This window comes from Muscardinus avellanarius (assembly GCF_963383645.1).
Source record: "Muscardinus avellanarius genome assembly, chromosome: 12".
Taxonomy (NCBI): Eukaryota; Metazoa; Chordata; class Mammalia; order Rodentia; family Gliridae; genus Muscardinus; species Muscardinus avellanarius.
Window position 1 is genome coordinate 75,193,650 of NC_137798.1, and position 18,287 is coordinate 75,211,936.

At 39.3% G+C, this 18,287-nt stretch overlaps 1 protein-coding gene across 3 annotated transcripts; it reads right to left on the bottom strand.

Annotated features, from left to right (window-relative positions):
- Nucleotides 1–1,535: 1,535 nt before the first annotated feature.
- MED6 (mediator complex subunit 6) lies at nt 1,536–16,790 on the bottom strand (the record flags this gene model as incomplete). Of its 3 annotated transcripts, none has more annotated exons than XM_080707417.1 (8): nt 1,536–1,739; nt 2,579–2,606; nt 4,516–4,631; nt 6,744–6,852; nt 7,493–7,575; nt 9,015–9,106; nt 11,414–11,573; nt 16,769–16,790. In XM_080707417.1, the coding sequence occupies 8 exons, from the start codon at nt 16,788–16,790 to the stop codon at nt 1,609–1,611; spliced, it is 741 nt and encodes a 246-aa protein (XP_080563543.1). The 3 variants fall into 3 exon arrangements, with proteins under 3 accessions (XP_080563543.1, XP_080563542.1, XP_080563544.1); XM_080707416.1 differs by having other exon boundaries at nt 6,744–6,881; nt 7,489–7,575; XM_080707418.1 differs by lacking the exon at nt 4,516–4,631 and having other exon boundaries at nt 1,688–1,739.
- Nucleotides 16,791–18,287: the final 1,497 nt, after the last annotated feature.

Sequence of the window (18,287 nt, forward strand, 5' to 3'; positions counted from 1 at the left end):
AAGAAAAAAATAAAGAAATATATAAGAACTCTGTAACATTTAAAAAACCAAACTTAAGAATCATTGGAATTGAAGTGGAAACCCAGATACAGATTAATGGCACTGATAACATTTTCAGTGAAATGATAGCAGAAAAATGTCCAAACCTTCCAAATAAAGTGATCATCTAGATAACCCAGCTATACCATTCCCTGGTATCTTTCCAAAAAAATTAAAGTTAGAATACTAAAGTGATACATGCATAGCAGCACAATTCTCAACAGCCAAATTATGGAATCAATCTAGGTATTCAATGAGATAAAGAAAATGTGATATATACATACAATGAAATTTTAAGCAGCCATAAAGAATAAAATTATTATTATAGATTAAACTAGAGAGTATTATGCTAAATGAGATCAGCCAGTCTCAGAAAATCAAGGATTGAGCCAGCCATGGAGGCACACACTTGTAACTCCAGTATTTGGGAGGCTGACAAGGAGGATTGCAGGCTCACGGTCAGCCTCAGTAACTTATTGGAGCGCTCTGCAACTTAGTGAAACCCTGTTTCAGAATACAAAAGGGCCGGGAGGTAGCACAGAGGCTGAATGCCTTTGGGTCCAATCCCCAGTGCCCCCCCTCCCACGTATACAGTCAAGGTGTCTTATGGTTTTATTTCATGTGGAAGCTAGAGAGAAAACAGGAAACAAAAGGGACTTCAGTTAAATGAGGAGACAAACCAGTAAAATGAACGTGGGAAGAGGAAAATCATGGCTTGGGGAAGGAAACAGTTCAAATAAATTTATGTCCATATATGAAGGTATCACTGTCAATCTCACTGACAGGTCCAAGGAGGGAGGAGAAGAATGGAGTGGGATGTAGAGAGAAATACACCAGGTGAGGTGTGCATGCATGAATGCATCATTTTAAATCTCACTATGTTGTATCATTATAATCACCGATAAAAGACACATAAAAACTTAAAAAAACTAGGTAAACATGGGGAAAGGCTTACAACAGATAGAATAAAATGAAAAAATATGACAAAGTAAAAATGTGTGAACAGAATAATTACCAACTATAGTTTAAGGAATATCTGTATAGAAAAAGAAAACACCAAATACACAACACTCCTGCAGTATCTGTAGAGTGATGGTCCCAGTGAGCAAGGTTTTTCCTTTTTTTCTTCTCCAATTGTTAATAACTATTTTAATACTCAAGAATATGCAACTAGTACAAGAAAATATGCTTAATTATTACTACTTTAACATTAATCCTTGGTGTCTTCAAAGTCCACCTGAAAAATTTCAGAGACAGCAATAAAAAGAAAAAAGTCATGGTGAAGCAATATATACAAGTACCTTTATTTTGTCTTTGAAGGTGTATACCAGTACATATGTGAGCAGGTGAAATGCTCAAGTCCAAAAGAGGAAAGCTTACAAAATACACGAGAAATATTTACATAGAAAGCATGATGGAGATAACATCCTTTATTAAGACAAGTGCATTCCATACAAATGTGAGGTTATGACAAAGTGTTTTAAGCTGAAGAGCCTACTGTGTACTTCAGTACACAGTAATGAAGTAAAGTCATTGAGGAGTCTTGAATGCTTCCATTTTGTCCAGTACTCACTGAAGTCTCATCCGTTTCTCTGGGGGGCCTTTAGTGCTCACTGTCTGTTGGACATTCTTGGCGGTTTCCTTCTCCTCAGATTTTACAGTTTCTGGTATAGGTTCTGCCTCTTTTTTTGTGTGATCCACTAGGCAGCAAAAGCAGTATGGGGATTTTTTGTGTGTGTGGTTTTGGTTGTTATGTTTTTTTTTTTTTTTGAGGAATAAGGGTAGAAAGATGAGATAAATTTAGACAATGGTTAATATGAATGTTTCACTCTTTCAAATTCAAATTCATTATTTTTTGGTGGTACTGGGGATGAAACCCAGAGGCTTTCTACCTCTGGGCTATACTCCCAGACCTATTTTATATTTTATGTGGAAACAGAGTCTCACTAAGTTGCTGAGAGCCCAAGTAGCTGAGGCTGGCTTCGAACCTGTGCGATCCTCCTGTCTCAGCCTCCCAAGCACAGGGATTACAAGCGTGAGCCACCAAGCCCAGCTAAATTCAAATTTATTTTTAACTGCTTATTCTCAATTTCTACACTTAGCTATTTCCTCAGGCAGAACCTCCAGTTATAAACCTAACAACCTATTATTAACTCAAGGAGATTTGTGATACTAGACAAAACATGTGGCATTTAAATAAGATAGCATAGAAAAAATATATAATTATTTCATCCCTGTTCTACTGAGAGTTTGATACCTGTTTTCAATGAAAAAAATAGCCTCAAATATCCTTGGCTTCTTCACAACTCAATACTTGCTCTTTCCACACAAAACCATCTTCTAAATACCAGCATTTCTATCACAAATGCACTAACTATTGGCAATTCAGCAGCTCTCAAAGGTTAGAAGTGACAAACTACAATCAAAGAGTCTAGAAGAACAAAATTACCACAGCTAAACTCATACACGGTCATTGTAACAGTTAAACAGGGTGTTTGGTCTTACTGCAAGTTTAATAAAAATATCAGATGAACCATACCTGGGACAGGCTTTTCTCCAGACTTGTGCTGTAATTTAACAGACAGGGAGGGAGGGAGGGAAGTAGAAAAAAATCAGAAGAAAACAGGTCAGGGAAGCAAAACTTTCTTCTTGATTTTATAAATCTTCTTAAAATGACACCTTCATTCAAAATGTTCTATAAGTGACTTAATGAATAAAGATCACTATTTATATACCATAAAAGGTAAGTCTGTCATTTTCGATTTCTTAGCCCCCATTCCAGAAAACACACAAATCTAAAACTAGAATGAAATCAACCCTTAGAACATATAACAAAGCCATCTGCCTCCATATGTAGGCTATAATACTTGGCATCTGAGATCAGGAACGAAGTCAAGTTCTCACTCTGTACAGCAATGCTTTTATTTGATTGGAGTCTGACATCTCCCCAAGCTAGTATGCTCAAAAATGCCTTTTTCCTTCTCATGGCTCACAGTCAATGACATTTTAAAAACAAAATGAAAAAACAGTAGGATGCCAACACCATACTTCTAGCCTACTCTCGAAAGGGTTACCATAGAAAGCCCGAGACTGCTACCCTCAGAAAAGCCCTCCTGCAAAGCTGGCCCTTGGCTGGTATTTAGGAATTCTGGGAAGGTTCACATCATTTTCTACCTGATGACAGTGGCTTCCTGTGCCTAGACTGTTTGTACATTGTGGCTTATGCTGAATATCTGCTTTCATTCAGAAATTGTGGAATTTCGGTAAGTGCCAGATAGAGGGTATCTACATACTAACCAGCCCCCCTCCCAAAATTAAAAACTTGGGTGCTGACTCTCTAATGGATTTTCCTGAAGTGTGTTTCCAATGCACAACAGTCTCATGTGCCTATAGCCTACTACACTGGACAATGATCTTGGTGTTCTTCCCTCAGGCTACTTAGTAAATATTATGTATTTACTGAATGAATGGTCAACCACACCTAACATCTTGAATTCTACAGTGGTTGCTCATCAGCTGACACAGCTATAATTCATTCAACAAACACTCTCCCATCTTCAAGTACAATTCATGAGATTTCTGGCTTTCTTGTCCTATGTTCTAACTTGCATCTTCTGTTCCCATGACTACCATATAACCATTCCCATAACACATACCTCAAACTATAGTAGAGTCAGGGAAAAGGAAGACCTATTGTAAAGCCACTCAGAGTATGAAAAATATCATTTAATTTAAAGCTACATTTGAAAATCCTTTAAATAACTTTTGACCATATATATGATCGTGGGTGTACGCAATCCATAAGAACTGAAACTAAATATTAGAATAACATATTTACGTAACTCATCACACAACTACATCACTCTTCAAAAACTCATTGTGTAGGATGACAGCTGGATTTACTGTTTTTGTTGGAACTTCCCCCTCCCAAATCACACAGTGGGATCATATAACTGGAACACAAATAGGTATAACTCTATTATTACTCCTGCCTCCTCCTTTTAGCATGTGAAATCCTCTATCACAAATGTTCTCTACTTTATGTTACAAGAGAATTTCATCATTTAATGAGTTCCGACAGATACCTATGACATCAGGCTAGAAAGGCAGAAGGTGGGATAAAAACAGTAAAAATTTTGTATTCTAGTTCTACTGTTAAACTGCTATATTTTAATTATACCTGTTACACTTTTAGCAAACTTTCAAATGAGAATATAGTGTGTATGTAAACTTCATAATCTGCAAAGATTCAATAACAGAACAGTATAACAGTGTTAAATCCATTCCCTTCACTCATTTCTTCCATTCAGTCTTTCATAACCCTTCCTTTGATTTAAAGGTCATTTCTTTAACCTATGAAACCAATGAGGAAAACCAGTATTTTTAGAGCATACCAGAAACAGTTCTCAATTAAAAAGAAATATGTATGTCAGGGAAAAAAATGTCAAATCCAAATTAGCCTCACATTCTCATTACCTGCACAAATTTGGGTGGAAATTTTTGTCTAAGGTCTACAAGCAAAGCATCCACACGTTGTCTCTGAAAAATAGAGCTTGGTTCTTCTTTCCTTTTGGCCTTCGGTTTGACTTTATCTATTAAAATAGAAATCAAATCAAAACATTGCCTAATTAATTTGGTGTCTCATTATTTTCAAATCTTTACCCACCACGAACATATTCAAACTTCTTTTACTGGGGATTGAAACCAAGAGCATTCTACCTCTAACTATGCCCCCAGTCCTTTTAATTTTTTGTTTTGAAACAGGATCTCACTAAGTTGCTGAGTCTCGCTACATTGCTGAGTCTGTCCTCAAATCTGCAATCCTCCTGTCTCAGCCTACCGAAGACTGGGATTGCAGGCATGCACCACCACGCCTGCTAAAGCATATTTTTCAGGGCTACTACAACACAATTTCTCAAATAAGTTAAACACAGCACACATATAAACAACTATTCTCTCCTTTTTAATTTTATTTATTTATTTACTGCAGTACTGGGAATGGAACCCAGGGTCATTCTACCTCCAAACTACACCCCCAGCCCTATTCTTTTTTTTTTTTTTTTAATTTGGAAACAGGGCCTCCCTGAGTTGCAGAGGGCCTCACTAAGTAGCTGAGGCTGTCCTTGAACCGTGATCCTCCTGTCTCAGCCTCCCAAATGCTGGGATTACAAGGATGCACCACCACACCCAGCTTACTTTTGTGTATTTTAAATATATTAAATGGTCTTTTTCAACAAAATCCACTAGGAACAAATGGAAAACGCACGTTTCACAAATTCAAGTTTCCATGCTCAATTATGAAGACCAATTTGCTGAGATAAAATAAAAAAGACAAAACAAGATTATGAAGGTGAGAAAGCAAATAATATGAAAGAGAAATTCTGAAGTTACTTACATTCAGGACTTGCCTGACCAAGAAGGGTGAGGGGAGGAAAACTGGGGAGCTATCTCTCAATGAAGGGTTACAGAGTGTTACTCCAGACTTAGAGTAGAACACAAAACTCTGAGTCAGCTTTATCCAACGAAGGCAAACTTTCCTACACCAAATGTTGCCTACACTTACTATTATGAATAAAAACAACTATCTGAAAGACTATTCCAAAGGTCTGATTTTTAAGTAAAGGCTACCTTTCCTGCAGTAATTTATTCTGAGTTACTATTCTCAGGAAAGAAAATGCAGAGTATGGAAATACTACTACAGACAGTTTTCTGGAGGTAGTAGACATATTTCTGGTAAAATATAGTAAAGAATAGCAATACATTAGCAGCCACATGAACTAGAGGACCTTGTGCCAAAGCAGATGATAAAACATGGTCAGAAAACAGCCTGGTCATCTAGAGACAGGACTCTAAGATGACACACCTCACTTCCTCTATCTGAAGACTAGAAAGATAAAGGGTTCCCAAATTCCAAGATAATTCAACTGTTAGATAAGGAGAAAATATCTTTGCTCTTTCTCTTTTTTATAGTCCAAATATTTTAAAACTTGTAATTGCTTTCACAAATATTACCAGTTATGTAACAGATTAAACTTATATCTGTTCCTATGTGACAATTATTATTACATCTAGTTACATGAAGCACAGATCCCAAACTGTCAAAATCCTATGAAAAAGTAAAGCACACCTATAAAACATCAACAGCCATCATCCTAAGGAAAAGAGCTTTGGCCGGGGCTTGTGGCATACACAAGTAATCCCAATACTTGGGAGGCTGAGACAGGAGGATTGCAAGTTCAAGGACAACCTCAGCAACTTGTGAGGCCTTCAGCACCTTGGTGAGATCTTGTTTCAATATAAAGAATAAAACATCCAGGCGTGATGGTGCACGTTTGTAATCCCCATGCTTGGGAGGCTGAGACAGGAGGATCACGCAGGTTTGAAGCCAGACTCAGCTGGCTTAAGAGACCCTGTTTCCAAATAAAATATAAAATAGGTCTGGGAGTGTCGCCCGGAGGTAGAAGGCCCCTGGGTTCCATCCCCAGTACCACCAAAAAGAAGGAAGGAAGGAAAGGAAGGAAAGGAAGGAAGGAAGGAAGGAAGGGAGGGAGGGAGGGAGGGAGGGAGGAACAAAACAGGCCTGGGGGTGTAGCTTAGAGGTAGAATGCCCCTGGGTTCCATCTCTAGTACCACATTAAAAAAAAAAAGAGCTTCATCCTCAGAACATCAAAGACTGTTATAGGAGTGCGTCCTGGTCTACCTACCTTGTTCTTCGTGACCTCTGAAGTGCCACCAATATCCTTTGGAAGGATGATATCGACAGTATGACATAGCTTCATCAAAAGCTGACTGAATGCCATGCACTGCAGTGAGCTTGTAAAAAGATGACAAATCCCAAATTTCTCATTAACCAAAATTTCCAAAGTAAATAGTCATAGGATATTACTCATGCAAAGGCACTAATTTTTTCTTTTTCAGAACCTAAATAACTATATATCTGAAGTTCTCAGTCATCCCACAGTGTCCACAGGGGACTGGCTGAAGGCACCTACTGGAGATACCCAAATCTCTTATATATAGATATTCAAGTCCCTTATATAAAATACTATAGTATTTGCCCATAACCTAAAAAATCCTAATTTCTAGAATACTTAGAAGAGCTAATATAATGTAAATGCTATATAAAGTTATTACACTATATTGTTTAGGAAACAAAGACAAGAAAAAAGTCTATCAGTGTTCAGTACTGGCACAATTTTTTTTTTCCTCTTAGCATTTTCAATCCGCAGTGGTTAAAACCATGGATGCAGAAACCATGGCTACAAGAGGCCAACTGTATTTATTAGCACTGACTTGGCCCACAGTAAACAAAACTTCAAACAGTCTATAGTCAGCACTTCATACCAACTTACACAAGGGAGAAGATCTCCTCCTTGATTCTGTTTGATTTTTAGAAGTAGGGTAGTTCAAATGAAAGTTTTCTTTAGTGTTTAAAGAATGTGAAGATACTTACCACTCTGGAGTTTATAACGGATCCCAAGTCTGGTGCCTGATAGATCACTCCAGCAATGATATAGTAATCAGCTAGTGGGATAACTAAAGCGGGCGTGGGAGGGGTTGACAACAACAGCAAAAAATTATTATGGACAGACTGCTAAGTAGATCTTCATAAAAACAACTAAAACTTGACATTTTCTCACATTAAACCTTAAGGCAAGGTAAGCATAATACATATCCAACAAGCTTCCCAGTGGTGCCACTGCTACCGGCAGTCACCCAAACGTTTGGGTTAAAACTTTAAAGCAAGAGAGACTTGGGGCCCAGGATGCACAGTGAACTTGCCTCTGAGCCCCAAGACCCGGTCCTAAGAAATAAGATATCTGCTCTTGAGCCTGGTGCCACTCTGTGCAGCTTCTATACATGGAATTGTCTCTCATGGCCTTGCCTTTCTTCTAAGGTTCTCTTTTCCTCTGGTAGGAAATTCTAGGTCTTCTACTTTGACACCAAATTTGGATTCTGGAACCACAACTTATTTAGTAAGTCATGCTTAGAAATCAATCTCAGGATAAGAGTTGTTCCTAAACGTCTTGATGGGGACATCTAGTTGAAAGATGTAGCTGGAACAATACTATCTGGCCTCTTTACCTTGGACTGTATCTACAATGTAATGTTGTCCGAATCCTGGCTCAATTGCAAGGTGTCTTAAAGTTCTGGTCACTTCTAGAATAGATGTCTTAGTAGCTCTTTGATTCAAAACCAAATCTGGATTCTATTCTTTTCAGTATTATTTCTTACATACATTTCCATTTGATAGTAAAATCTAAGTAAGGCTTTTGGCTGAAATATGTCATTGAGAATATTCAACTGATCCTTTATGAATTTGATATGATTGCAACTGTCATGTATGATGTTCAGTGGAATTCCAACAACTGTGCTCTATTAGTGTCTGGAGATGCGAAAGTTCTATTGTCTATGTATGTAACTAGCGGAATGAGGCTTCTGAAATATTTCCTAAGTGAGTGAGATACCTGTTGTCCCAGCTGGACCAAATAAAATGTACAAACAATGTGAGTATGGTAAACAACTGCTTTCCTTCTGGAAGTCTTGAATTCCAGTAGGCAGAAAATACCTACATGACTTGTCAATTAAAGTCCTGAACTCAGAGTCTCAAAGGAAATTTCCTGAGCAGACATAACTACACATGTGACTGCATCTCACTGCTGAATGGAAGGCATGCTTCCTCTCAAAAAGAAAAGCTTAAAAAATTTATGCACAGATTCCTACATACTCCATCTGATACGTCTTTTTCCATTACTAATCTAGCCATGTATCCTTACTGGGTGGCCATAATAAATTCTAGCCATGAGTACAACCACGTGCTGAGACCTCATGGTGAGGTCATCTAGGAAAGCAATTAATGAATGTATATGTGGTCACTGGGATCCCCCCAACAGAACTCAATCTGAAAGAAGGAGGAGGAGGAGGAGAAACAAGTCAGGAAGTACGTTATAATGCTGAGAATTTACACATTTTACCTTGAGCAGGGGACTGCCGCTGTTGCTTCCGAATGATGAAAAGAATGGGCTCCTGAGCATGTAAAAGGATGTACTCAACTCCAACCATTTGACTGAAACAGACACCCAGAGATCTCTGAATGCCTACAACAATTTTGTAGGACATACAGTTACTATATAAAAGTGTAACAACATTTTAAATAGGATTAAAACTGCCTGTGTTTTGGTGTTAAAATCTGGCAGTTGAATAAAACTGGCTATTCTCCTAGATACACCTATATTACCGAAGTAAGTTCCTCTGTGTGTGTGTGTGTGTGTGTGTGTGTGTGTGTGTGTGTGTACGCGCTTATTTTTGCGGGTCTGGGGATGGAACCCAGGGATATTTGATCTCCGAGCTATACCCCCTCTCCTATTTTTTATTCTTTATTTTGAAACATGGTCTCACTAAGTTACAGAGGGCCTCACTAAGTAGCTGAGGCTGTCCGCAAACTGTGATCCTCCAGTCTCAGCCTTCCAAATGCTGGGATTATAAGCATGTGCCACCAAGCCCGGATTTTAAGTTCCTGTTTTCTTTCCTTCCTTCCTTCCTTCCTTCCTTCCTTCCTTCCTTTCTTTCTTTCTTTCTTTCTTTCTTTTTGGTGGTACTGGGGTTCCTGGAAACCCTTCTACCTGTTTTCTCCCCCCGCCCTCTCTCTTTGGTGGTACTGGGTTCCTGGAAACCCTTCTATCTCCGGGGCTACACTCCCAGACCTATTTTTATACTTTTTTTTTATTTTGGAAACAGGGTCTATTAAGCCAGCATGGCTGGCTTCGAACCTGCACAATCCTCCTGTCTCCGCCTCCCACAAGTGGGGATTACAAGTGTGTGCCACCACACCTGGCTAAGTTCCTGTTTTTAAACAACAAAAATTTTTCTGCAAAAAATTCATCATGAATTTAAATCTGAGTCAGTCAGGAAAGTACACTAAAGAGTATGTCTCATAAAGGCAGTCAAAATACTATGATGCTTTCTGACCTAGATGACCTATAAATACATGTAAAATATGGAAATAAACATGAAGCCCCAACAATATAGAAGACATCAAAAACATGAAGACCCAACTTGAACAGAAGACATCAAAAACCTTACCCTGATCCCAACACACTTTTTGATCTGAGAGACTGTTTTAAAAAACATAAGTTCTCTTAGTAAGTTTGACTCATAACAAAAATCATTTGAAATACCATAGACCAATTTATTTATTATTATTATTTTTTTTTTTTTTTTTTTTTTTTTTGGTGGTACTGAGGATAGAACCTCCGGGCTATACGCCCAGACCTATTTTATATTTTATTTGGAAACAGGGTCTCACTAAGTTGCTGAGAGCCTCACTAAGTAGCTGAGGCTGGCTTCGCACCTGTGTGATCCTCCTGTCTCAGTCTCCCAAGCGCTGGGATTACAAGCGTGCACCACCATGCCCTGCTTACCATAGAACATTTTCTAAAACCCACTCACCCCTAATATTTAAGTGACAGATGAAGAGTTATACAGTTTTAGAAATTTTCATAATAATAATACATTCTTAATTATTTGGGATTCTGCTCAAGAATCCTGCTTTGTGTTTGGTTAAAATTTTGTTTGTCAGCCGGGAGTGGTGGCACACACTTTTAATCCCCGCACTTGGGAGGCTGAGACAAGAGGATTGCGTAGGTTCAAAGCCAGCCTCAGCTACTTAGTGAGGCTCTCAGCACCTTAGTGAGACCCTGTTTCCAAATAAAATACAAAATAAGTCTGGGAGTGTAACACAAAGGTAGAAAGCCTCTGGGTTCCATCCCCAGTACCACCACCAAAAAAAAAAAAAAGTGTTTGTCATACAAAGAAAAGCTACTGTAAACCAGACTATGTACTAAAACATTAAATTGAAATTTAAAGGGACAATAATTATGGCTCTCCAGTTGAAGAGAACAGTTGCATTGCTAAAAACACTCATTAAGACGGTAGTGGTAGAGCACACTTGTAATCTAAGTACTTGGGAAGCTGACACAGGAGGATGGCTATTGGAGGACAGCCTGTCTGCAACTTAGTGAAACCTTGTTTCAAAATAAAGAATAAAAAAATAAAAAATAAAAAAGCCTGGGGGTATAGCTTGAAGGTAGAATGCCCCTGGGTTCAATCCCCAGTAACACACACACACACACACACACACACACACACACACACACACACACCACACGGGGGAAAAAAACACCCATCAGAAAAACATGTAAACATCCCTTACTAAAAAGATATTATAAAGTTATATAACAAAGACTTCTAAGTTACAAGTGACTACTAACAATTTCCTTCCCAAAAGTTCTATGCTGAACTTCTCAATCCACAAGTTCAAAGAACTGTTTGTAAAACAAATTGGCAAATATGCTATCTTCTTAAAATAACTTACTTCAAGTGTTCCAATGTTAGCCTCTGCATTTTGACCACTTCATTATTACATGTTCTGTCATAAAAAGGATTACTTCTTTCTGAAAAGTAATCCAGGACACTACCACTGTTCAAAATGGGGATCCAAGAGCTGTCAACCCAAGAGATTCCCAGCAAATTATCTATAGGAAAAAAAAAAAGATGAGAAAAGATTAGAAAAGAGAAACAATCCAATCTCGCAAATATCTATTATGCATTTTATGCAATAGACATTATTCTGAACAGAAGAATTACAAAGATACTACTCTATGTGTATGAACAGAAGAAAGAGGTATGCAAGAAATCATGATAACACAATGAAGTATAATAAATGTATGGGCAAATGGATTATTAGAGCAGAGAGAGGATTTACACTACCCGGGGAATGGAAATGATTTTTCATAAGGGATAAGAAGAGGGAGTTAGCACTTTATGTTAACAGGAGGATCGCGCAGGTTCAAAGCCAGCCTTGCTGGCTTAAGAGACCCTGTTTTCAAATAAGAAGTATGAAATAGGTCTGGGAGTGTAGCCTGGAGGTAGAAGGGTTTCCAGGAATCCCAGTACCACCACCACCACCACAAAAAAAAAAAAAAAAAAAAGCACAGTAAATAAATCCTTTTGTGTGTATGTGGTACTAGGGATTGAGCTCAGAGGCATTCTACCTCTAAGCTATACCCTAACCCTAATTTTTTTTTTTTTTTTTTTTTTTTTGGTGTTACTGGGGGTGGAGCCCGGAGCTTTACCTTCGGGCTATACTCCCAGACCCATTTTATATTTTATTTGGAAACAGGGACTCACTAAGTTGCTGAGAGCCTCACTATGAGAGGCTCATTTGTATTTCAGGTTTATTAGTATTACTAATAAGTTGCTCTATGGATAGAGAAAAAGCCAACACTTCCAACATCATATTTACCATTGTTGGATTATTACAATATGTTAATTGTCTAGAATGTGTAATGATAGATCTTACCAACCAACCATCGATTACAGAGTTAACAGGTGTAGGTATGGGATGATCAGGGCCTGGTAGAAGACCAGTAGCTGAGGATGACTTCGAACCTGTGTGATCCTCCTGTCTCAGCCTTCCGAATGCTGGGATTACAAGTGTGTGCCACCATACCTGGCTACTTCAACCCTTTAAAAAAAATTTTTTAACAAGACCTAGACACTCTTGATTAATGAGCTTTTATTACTCTCTACGCTAACATTTTATACCACTGATTACAAAACACCACTAGGTATTAGTCATAAACATCAATATATCTACATAATACTATTTGAAATTTTAACCCTTCCTTAACTGCAATTACTTCTTCCATCTTTGAAGAAGCCAGACCTAATTCAAGGTGATAAGCAAAATCAATCAAATGAGAAAAAGTTATATTTCTAAAGTAAGAAGGTAAAACATGCTTTTTGTGATCTAAAATAAAGGTGTAGACCTTCAAAGAGATGAAGTATGTAACAACCAAATAAACTATTTAGGTAGTTCATAATAAATAGATCATGCCATAACCAATTATACAAAACACCAGGAAAAAACATTTTCTGTAATGATGTGTTCTCTAATGTAAAACAACTAATCATTACTCTTAGCTTTAAATTCTATTTCCCAACTAATGTAGCTTTACTTGTAGTAAAACTACTTAAACAGTTCATTTTAACTTCCTTAAGAAATTATCTTTCTTCCCTAAAATGTTTCTTCTGTCCTTACCTTTCTAACCACTGCCACTGTCTTTTACCAGGCTCTCATCATCCCATACCTACACCTGTTAACTCTCCATAACTGACGGTTGGTTGGTAAGCTCTATAATTACACATTCTAGATAATTAGCATACTGTAGAACCCGACAATGGTAAATATGATAGTGGAAGCGGTGGCTTTTTCTCTGTCCTTACAGCAACTTATTAGTAATACGAATAACCCTGAAATACAAATGTGCTCCCATTGAATTTGTGAGTTTTTATTCATCAGAAACTAGCACAGGACCTGGTTCACGATAACCAAAAAATGCTTATTAGTTTACGACTGAAGGCCCAAGACAAGTATGATTTATTCCCATGAAGTGAATTCACCACCAAGTCAAGCAGATTCCAACCAATTCTTACTATCCCCACTGTGACTATCCTAGTCCAAGCTATCTCCAAACCACCATACATTACAAAAATGCCTTAATGGCTTTTCAAATTCTACTCTTGCCTTGCTATATGGTTCTCAGTAGCCACAATGATCCTCACATAAAAAAGAAAGATCAGACATGGTGTGTGTACCTGTAATCCCAATATTTGGGAAGCTGAGACAAGAGAAGCACAGGCTTGAGATCAGACTCAGAAATTTACAGAACCTCAGCAACGTAGCAAAACCCTGTTTCAAAAATTTAAGATAAATGTTCAACAAATGGTGTTGGCAAAACTGGTTAACCATATGCAGAAAATCGGAAATTAATCCCACTTTCTCACCCTGTACAAAAGTCAATTCAAGATGGATCAAAGACTTGGAAATCAAACCAGAGACCTTGAAGCTCCTTGAAGAGGGCATAGGTCCAACACTGCAACACATAGGCACAAACATTTCCTCAACAAGACCCCAAAGGCACAACAAATTAAAGGCGAATCAATACATGGGATTGCATGAAACTGAAGAGCTTCTGTTCAGCAAAGGAAACTATCAAGAACCTCAAAAGAGACAACAGAAAGGGAGAAGATTTTTGCCACCTACACCACCGATAGAGGACTAATATCTATAATATACAGAGAACTCAAGAAACTCAACACTAAGAAAACAAAGCATCCAATAACAAAAATGGGCAAGCGAACTAAATAGACACTTCACAAAAGAAGAAATTCAAATGGCCAATAAATGCATGAAAAAATGCTCAACATCACTGGCAATCAGAGAGATGCACATCAAAACCACCCTGAGATTTCATCCAACTCCAACCAGAATGGCAATCATTCAAAACACAAACAACAACAGATGCTGGCGAGAATGTGGAGAAGTGGGAACTCCAAGATATTGTTGGTGGGATTGCAAATTAGTGCAACCACTTTGGAAAACAGTATGGAGAATCCTCAGAAGAATGGGAAAAAATCTATTTGATCCAGCAATACCACTTCTGGGTATCTACCCAAAAGATAGGAAACCAAACTACCAAACTAATGCATGTGTATCTATGTTCATAGCTGCACAATTCACCATAGCCAAACTATGGAACCAGCCAAGATGTCCATCAACAGATGAATGGATTACAAAACTGTGGGGTATGTACACAATGGAATTTTACTCAGCCATTAAAAAAACTCAATTACATCATTTTTCAGAGAAATGGATGGAACTGGAGGACATTATGTTAGTCACAAAAAATAAGAAATCAGATGCTTTCCCTAATATGTGAGAGTTAGGGAGAAATGGGTCATAGGAGGAACTCTAGATGAAAAAGGAAATCCTATAGAGGAGCAAACAAGGCAACCTAAAGGAGGAGAAAGGAGGGGGGAAGAGAAAAATCTCTAAAACACACAATGTACTTAAACATATCGAAGTCATCTACTAAGCCAAGCAAGGGAAGGAGGGATGGGGAGTGAATGGGGTGGGAATTGGGTAGGGGTTAAATCAGTGATGTGTACATGTATGCACACAATTTTTTTTACCCCAATATGATAGATGAATATAATGCACCAATAAAAAAATTAAAAAAAATAAAATAAATCAAAAAAATTTTAAGAAGAAGCCGAGAATGGTGACTTATGCTTGTAATTCCAGCATTCGGAAGGCTAAGACAGGAGGATCCAGCTTCACAGCCAGCCTCAGCTACTTAGTGAGGCCCTTTTGCAACCCAGTGAGACCTTGTTTCAAAATAAAGAATAAAAATAGAGCTGGCGGTGTAGCTCAGAGGTAGAAATCCCCTGATCACAATTCCCAGCAACGGAAAAAAAAAAAAAAAGAGGAGGAGGAGGAGAAAAAGGTGTGTGTGTGTGGGGGGGTGTGTGCTGGAGGTGTAGCTCAGAGGTAGAATGCCCCTAGGTTTAATCCTCTGTACCAAGAAAAAAAAAAAAAAAAAAAAAAGACAGAACATGTCATCCCTCTAGTCAAAACCCTCCGGGGATTCTCTATTTTACTGAGAGGAAAGTCCAAAGACCTTAATACGGTGTATGATACCTCTCTGACCCCATCTTCCCTCATTCATTAATTTCATTCATTCTCGCCTCTCTCTCTCGCTCTCACTATTTGCCTCTAGCCATACTAGTTTCCTTGATGCTATTTTCATACATCAGATACATATCCATTTTTAAAAAAATCAAACATCAGGAAAGCTAAATGTCAGTACAACTGCCCCCCCCACACTGACAAGAGCATGGTGACATAGCACAACATTGGAACAAACTAAACAGGATGAAATGAGACATTTCAAACACTCATAATGAAAGAAAAGAACATGTAAAAACATGACCCAGAAATGCTGAAGATAACTAGGTAACTACGAACAAGCCTGCTGAACGTCAACTCGACTAATATAGAAAAAAAAGAAATATCAAACACTTCCCATTAAGAATCAAGAAAATACAAATAAAACCAATCCTATCAGACACCGAAGGTAAAAAGCAATTAGGATGCCGGGCGTGGTGGCACACGCTTGACATCCCGTACTTGGGACACTGAGACAAGAGGATGGCGGGTTCGCAGCCAGTCTCAGCAACTCGATGAGATTGTTTCAAGACTAAAAAATAAAATACAGCTCCCTAGTAACACACCAACACACACACTCGCTCACACAAGCAATTAGTAGGCTGCATCTCCATATATTCATCAATTGTTGAAAAATAAATTTGAGTACCTCTATCGTTCAACTGCGAAAAAGAACCCTTGCCTTCAGTCATTAGTGGGAGTTCCATGGAAAAGTATTGTTGTCTCAAAAATAATTTCTACGGAAAGACTTCATGCTTAGATAACCGTGGAGTGCGATCTCAAGAAGGCAGCCCCCAGGCCAAGTCCAAAGAAATAAAGTACGCTCTCTCTGCCCAAAGGCCCTCCGCCTCCCTACCCCTCACTCTGCCCAAAGGTCATCCCTTCTCTCCGATATAACAGCCGCAATATTGTTTCAGAGATACATGTGTATAGCAGTGTACTCCACGTCCGAGGAATCAAGGCCCAGAACTCCTTCTAAGCCCTTTGCTGCAGCGCTTTCAGGAGATCCGTCAGAAACTGGGAACGCCTGGCTCTGGGTCGTCCACAGCAAGCACAGAAAAGAACTTGAGACTTCACAAAAAATGTGAACCGTGCCTCCGAGTAAGAGATCTAAAACCCGTCCGTAATCAGGAAACAAAACCTAACAGCATAATTCACCTCGAATATCCACCGCCGCCATAATGCAAAAGCGATCTCAGACTCTCCTTCCGGCGCAGAGTAAACGTAATAACTAAGCCCACACAGGCACTGGTCGACGCACGTTACGGGTCGTGAGGAGGGACAAGAAGAGTTCATGAGGGACGCGGAGCCGGAAACCGAGGTCAGGGAGGGAGGGGCGGGGCGGGGCCTGGAGTTGCGGGTGGGGCGGGGCTTCGGAGGGGGCGGGGAAACGAGGGGGCGGGGTTGGGAGCTGGGGCGGGAAAAGGGCCTCTAGTGCTCAGGCGAGGGAGGAGGGAGGAGGGGGGAGACAAGAGGGGAGAAGAGGATGGCCGGCTGCCAAAGAAAGGAGGCTCAGGGACCTTTTGGGCTCCTGGGTAAAAAGAGTTAGTAGACTAACAGAAAAAGAAAGTTGAGCCACCGCGGACACACACTCATCACTGAGGGATTCCAAGATTAGCTCTCGGCCTCTTATAACTGTCAAAAAGTTAAATACAGATCCTGAAGAATTGGAAGTGGGAGTGTCTCAATTTAAAACCTCCTCTGAGTATCCAGTAAGTTCTTTGATTTAGGAGTTACAGGACATTCTGTTTTGCACCCTGCCCGTGTGGGGTTGGGACAGGAGTTAGAGAACTTGAGAGTAATTGGCTTTTAAGTGACTTACATCCGTTAAAAGCCTAAACCAATCGATGATTTTTTAAAAACTCAGAAGACAAAAAGTATTTGTATTTATCTTTGTGTGTGTGTGTGTGTGTGTGTGTGTGTGTGTGTGTGCGCGCGCGCGCGCGCGCGCCGCTGGGGATAAAACACAGAGGCATCATACCTCTGAGCCACGCCCCTGGCCTTTTTTTTTTTTTTTTTTTTTACAGTACTAGAGATGGAACCCAGGGGCATTCTACCTCTGAGCTACACCACCAGCCCTATTTTTTATTCTTTATTTTGAAACAGGGTCTCACTGAGTTGCAAAGGGCCTCACTAAGTAGCTGAGGCTGTCTGTGAACCACGGTCCTCCTGTCTCAGCCTCCCAAATGCTGGGATTACAAATGTGTGCCACCACGCCGGCACCCCTGGTTCTTTTTATTTTTATTTTATTTCTTTATTTTTATTTATTCATTGTGGTGCTAGAGATTGAACCCAGGGGCATTCGGCCTCTGAACTATACACCTCCAGCCCTATTTTATTTTTTATTTGGAAATAGGGATTCCCTAAATTGTAAAGTACCTCAGATGCTGTGTCTCAACTTCCCAAATTCTGGGATTATACGCATGTGCTACCATGCCCAGCTTGCTATTTGTGGTTGTGTGTGTGTGTGTGTGTGTGTGTGTGTGTGTGTGTGCCACTGTGGATGGAACCTAGGGGCATTCTGCCTCCCAAATTATACACCCAGCCTTATTTTATTCTTTTATTCTGAAGCAAGGTCTCATTAAGTTGTGGACAGACTCCCTAAAGGTGCGGAGACTAGCCTCAAACCTGTAATCCTCCTGTCTCAGCCTCCCAAATACTGAGATTACAAGCGTGC